The sequence below is a fragment of the Mus caroli genome, chromosome 1, assembly GCF_900094665.2.
Source record: "Mus caroli chromosome 1, CAROLI_EIJ_v1.1, whole genome shotgun sequence".
NCBI classification, from domain to species: Eukaryota; Metazoa; Chordata; class Mammalia; order Rodentia; family Muridae; genus Mus; species Mus caroli.
Genome location: NC_034570.1, coordinates 179,979,723 through 179,984,722, shown reverse-complemented (window position 1 = coordinate 179,984,722; position 5,000 = coordinate 179,979,723). Strand labels below are relative to the sequence as shown.

Below are 5,000 nucleotides of genomic sequence, written 5' to 3'. Positions count from 1 at the left end.
TACACACACATATACATATACACATACATACACACACAGACAAACACACACACTCAGCAAAAATGGAAAGGCAGCAATGACTACATCACATCTAGCATCTCATTCAAACTGAAAACTGACCAAGACGCAAAAGGGAACTCCAAGCTGCTCTGTTATCATGCATGCAGCCAAGGTTTCCAAAAGTAACGTGTCCAGAAGTTATCACAGGGACTTCACCCCAAGAAAACACTTCCTGGCAAGCATGGGCATGGTGGGTCTGAGGCAGACTGAGGAGACAGCCCTCCTCTTAACAGGCTCTGCTGAGTCTTTCCTCAGAGAGCAGTCTGAAGATGTCAGTCAGCATGCTGAAGCTGACTGGGCCACAGAAGAAGATGCAGTGAATAAGTGAATTCGTGCCCCAGTAGCCATCTGCCTTGTTTCTGTCAAGAGCAGGATCAAGACTCCAGTAAGCAGCTCAGAGCCTGGGACTGTGAGTTTCCCCTTTTCCTTCTCTTGTCTTTTCCCAGGACTTACATTTGGGTCAGGACAGAAATCTCACAGTGCATGGGACTTAGCTCCCTGGGCCTGTGGTGAGTAATACCCAGAGACATGGACTTTAGGAAGCATGCTCCCTTCAAAACTCGCCCTCTCCTTCCATTTCTCGGTCTCTAGGGGGAGCAATGGCTTTTGTCTCTACAGTTCTGGGGACACTCTGGGCTGAGAATGGCTCCTCAGTCCCAAGGCTGCCTGTCTGCAGAAGATCTCTTGCCAAAGGATGGAGCGAGCGCACTCAGCCCAGGCCCAGCTGCTCCAGATAAGAGGTGGCCCGTGTTAGCACGCAGGCTTCCTCTGTGCCCCAGCAGGGCCTTCCTTTTCCAAACAGTCTCCCTTTAATGTTGGCCAGTGTTGTTTTTCCATTGACTCAACATCTAGTCTCTGGTGGTAAGCCAGTGAGGAAAGCTGGAGCGGGGGAAGGGACCGTGGGCCAGAGGGTGTCTAAGCCACAGAAAGATGGACAGGCAGCCACATCGCCAAGCGAGCTGGCCACCTGCTTCGGAAAGACAGTGACCGAGTCTCAAGGCCATGCTTCCTCTATGGCAACTCTTCCTCCAGTTGCTATGTCAGCCGTGGGGCCCCCCACCACCCCCCGGGGTCAGCTGACCTCACTTCAGCTTGGAAAACTTCAAGGGTGTATAACCTTTCATTAGAAGTGTCACTGTGTTGTTTAAAAGAAAGGAAAGGACGAAAAGTTATTAAATAACATTGAATAGGGGAAAGAGCAGTTCAGAGAGCCAGGCTGAGGACAGAGCTCAGCGTAGAATGTGTAGCTTAGTGTTCCAAAGTCCTGGAGTCAGCACCGAGTACCCGCTTCCCAAAAAGATAATTCTAGGAAAGAAACGATGAAATGAAGACATTGAATGAGGGAGAACTGAACAGAAAATAGCAAAAAAAAAAAAAAAAAAATGGAAGGAAAAAAAAAAGAGAGAAGAGTTGTGACAAGGAACAGTCTAGACAGAATGAAAGCCAGTGAGGTGGGGAAGCAAAGACGGTGGAAAGGTTTGAAGAGAAAATAAATCAGGGTGGGAAGGGAAGAAGGAAGGAATGGATGGAAAGGGGAGGGGGCGGCTTCTGTGTGCAATCCAGAACGAGCCTGCTTCCCCAGAAGCTCTTTCTGGAGCCCGGGGAGAGGGCAAAAGGTTGAGGGTGGACTGTACACTTCTCAGAGGCTGCTTTGCACAGTGCAAGGTCAAAGGGCATCTTCAAAACCAAATCTCGATCAGAGCCAGCTAAATGTTTTGACTTGAGGGAGACACCGTGGATTAAAAAGCAAAGCAGCAGTGTGGGGAAGAAAGGGACGGGAAAAGAAAGAAAGTTTCAGAAATGAAAGAACCCCGTGGGGGACACAAAGGGGACGCCAGAAAACACTTCTGAGTCAGCCTAACATGCTGTAAAGATCGCCCAAGACAAGTTGTCATGTCGCCTTAGTGACACCGGCGAGGCTGACACAGTACTTGGTCTCCCTTCCTCCTCTAATCCCTCCCTGCGCTCTGCAGAAACACGCACCACGTTTAACAGGATTAAACTGCCCCCCCTTTATTTTTTACAATTCTATTTCAACAAAACGGGGATCCTCGGATCCGCCGGCGTTCTCTGATGCGCAGCGAAGCCTGGCCTGCACGGCTTTCCCCTTCATGGGCTTCGCTGGTATCTGGAGGGAAAATGGAAGCAGACAGCTTGCTAACTCCTCTCCATTCAATAAGTCTGTTGTGGAAATAACCACAGTTTGTGGGTGGAAACACTGATGGTCGGATAATCAAGGAATAGCTGAGGGTATAGAAATGGGCCTATTAAAACAAGGCAGGGGCGGGAGGGGTAGCCCCGTGGTTAGGAGCACTATATGCTCTTACAGGGGACCCGGGCCCATTCTCAGCCCCTATGTGGTGGTTTACAACCACCTGTAACTCCGTTTCAGAGGACTGAATGCCTTCTTCTGACTTCTATAGACACTAGAGATACACATACATACTGCAGGGGAAACATTCATACACAGAAACAATGTTCCTGCAGACATCACGATGGCCCCAGGGGAATTGTCTTACATCCCAGCAGGATGACCTGTGTGTTGTGTAATGGTTTCCTCCAGATCGATAGAAGGAAGCTCCTTAAACAAGAAGATGAACAACTCAAAATAGCTTCAGGAAGTCCCTGAAACTGACCAGATTCATTAGTAATCAGTAAAAGCTGAGAGCTTCCCTCAGCTGAGCTAAGCCAAGCTTTGAGGAAGGAAGACTCTCAGAAGAGTCAAGCTGCAAAGACTCAGACTAGCCAGATGTTTGGAGAAACAAAAACCAGGTGAGCTGCCTGGTAGAGGTTTAGACCAGAGTCAGTTGGAAAGAACACTCACCAACCTGTTGAGCTGCCCGTAGGCTGTGCAGTGCACTCCAGGTTTCCAGCTTCTGTGAACTGTCACCCATGTGGGGTGCCAAGGAGAGGCTGTTCCAAAAACTCTGGATGAGAGGCAAAAGCATGAAGACCTCGCTTTCATTTGGGGATACAGCCGCTTTGGAGTCACCTCTGATCCTCTAAGTAACCCCATCCCACACTCCTCTGTGTAACCCCGATAAAACTCACTGGTTCACCACGTTGGACTTTGGCGGTATCCATGCTTTGGACTGCCATGGGATCCCTAACAGGCATGAGCAGATGTGTGTTTTCTCTCCCCAGGAAAAGATTTATCACAAAACACTGGGTTCTAATCCAGGCTCTGCAATTGACTGTCTTTTGGCCTTGACCAAGTTGTAAGAACTCCTCCAGAATCAATGGACTCATCCATGCCATGGGGATAGCCCTGTATGTTGGTAGAATCAGATGCAACACACTTCATGTCCTCGCTAAGAATCTTATATTCCATTACATATGCTCCTGCTTGCAGGAGCATAATATTTATAACGGGTATTATAAATACACTGTGCGACTTAGCTCATTACATTTGCCTTTTATTTGGAAGGACATATTTAACCGATGGTCTCTTCCCATACTCGATGACATTTGCTTTCCTTTTTATAATTTATTTTTAATAAGTGCATGCGTCCGTGTGAGGTATGTCCCTGTGAGGGCAATGGCTAGAAGAGGCCAAAAGGGGGTGCCAGACTTCCTGGATCTGGAGTTACAAACGGTTGTAAACCACCCAAGGTGGGTTCTGGGTGACTCAGGAGAGAAGCAAGTGTTCTGCATCACTGAGCCACCTCTCCAGCCCACCCACAATATTTTCAGCGGAAAAACAGAAGTATGGGGTACAAAGTCAGGGGTACAGAGAGAGCGTTCTCTGAAGCTGTGGCGGTGGCTGCCGCGGCGGCTCAGCATCTTCCTGCCGATTGCATCTTCCCTGTTTTTATGCAAAGGTCACTTTGGAATATGAGAAAATGAGGTCTTCATGCTTTGGCCTCTCATCCAGATTTTGTAGAACAGAGCTCCTAGCTGAGGCTTCAGAAAGCTGACCAAATCAAACAGAGCTTAATCACTGCTCGAGTTGGGTCAGCACCAGAATTGGCCATGGGCTGCTCTCTCTACAGGGCCGCCAAATGCCAGGCTTTGCAGGGTCTTAGCAGCAGTGGTGCCCTGGAATCAAGAAAGTGATCCCCTTCCCTGAGTTCGATTGGAGTTTCACTCCTACTAGACCCTTCCAGGACCACAGCCAGACATAATCCCCCAGGAGAGACAAGAGGAGCTGTCCAGTGTTTTGAGAGAAAGAACTGGCTTTTCTGGCGTTTGGAGGGGAGGACTGGTCAACTCTGGTTCTTAGGTGGGGCAGAAGGAAACTGATTTAGGAGCAAAGGGGACGCTGATGTGCAGAGTCTGGGGGCAGGGGGCAGGGGACAACAAGCACAAACAACATACCCAAGGGGTCACTGACTGAGCAAAGGCCATATTATCCCTCCTTCCAATCACACACACACATATACACGGGAGGGTGCAGGATGTCAGTCCTCTGTGGGTGATGGCTACAAAGTGTTGGTCCAAGTCCCTTCACAGCCAACCTGGGATTATCAAGGGAGCTGCTTCAAAACTCTAGGCTAGGGGAAGCCAAGAAACTTTGGCCTTCACCAGACTAGAACCAGAACCCAGGCCAAACTTAGCCTCCTGCCCTACTTCCTTACTCTTGCCTGGCCCTTAAGTTCCACCTCAACCCTCCGCTCTCTTGAGTGTCAGGATTGGAACTGGGTGCCATGCGCACCAAGGTTTTCTTCATCTTCTAGTGCCTTACACGCTCCTCGAAGCCCCTCGTTCTCATTCTCTCTCGTGGCACTCTTGATCGACACAACCCATCCAGCTCACTCACACTCCACAGGGACCCCCCCCCACACACACACCTGTACTCTCTCAACTTCCATCCACACGCCTTTAGATTTTCCCCTTTCTGTCACCATGGCTTTCTCTTTCTCCTGCCAGAGCGCTCTCTCTCTCTCTCTCTCTCTCTCTCTCTCTCTCTCTCTCTCTCTCTCTCTCTCTCTCTCTCTCTC

The 5,000-nt window shown here is 49.5% G+C and overlaps 1 protein-coding gene across 11 annotated transcripts in view; it reads right to left on the bottom strand.

The window, feature by feature from the left end:
• The window catches only part of LOC110292153, a 176,571-nt gene that overhangs the window by 164,152 nt on the left and 7,419 nt on the right, over positions 1-5,000 (bottom strand). For 3 of the 11 annotated variants that reach the window (XM_029477299.1, XM_029477308.1, XM_029477301.1), the window contains exons 1-2: positions 3,112-3,324; positions 2,885-2,987 (exon numbers count right to left, since the gene is read on the bottom strand). The exons of 6 other annotated variants lie outside the window; for them this stretch is intronic. In XM_029477299.1, coding sequence (XP_029333159.1) covers positions 2,885-2,987; positions 3,112-3,318 — 310 coding nt within the window. In that variant the 5' untranslated portion in view covers positions 3,319-3,324. Of the gene's footprint in view, positions 1-27; positions 2,189-2,884; positions 2,988-3,111; positions 3,325-5,000 lie in introns of those variants that run through there. 2 more of the 11 variants (XM_029477306.1, XR_003836698.1) reach the window with 2 other exon arrangements.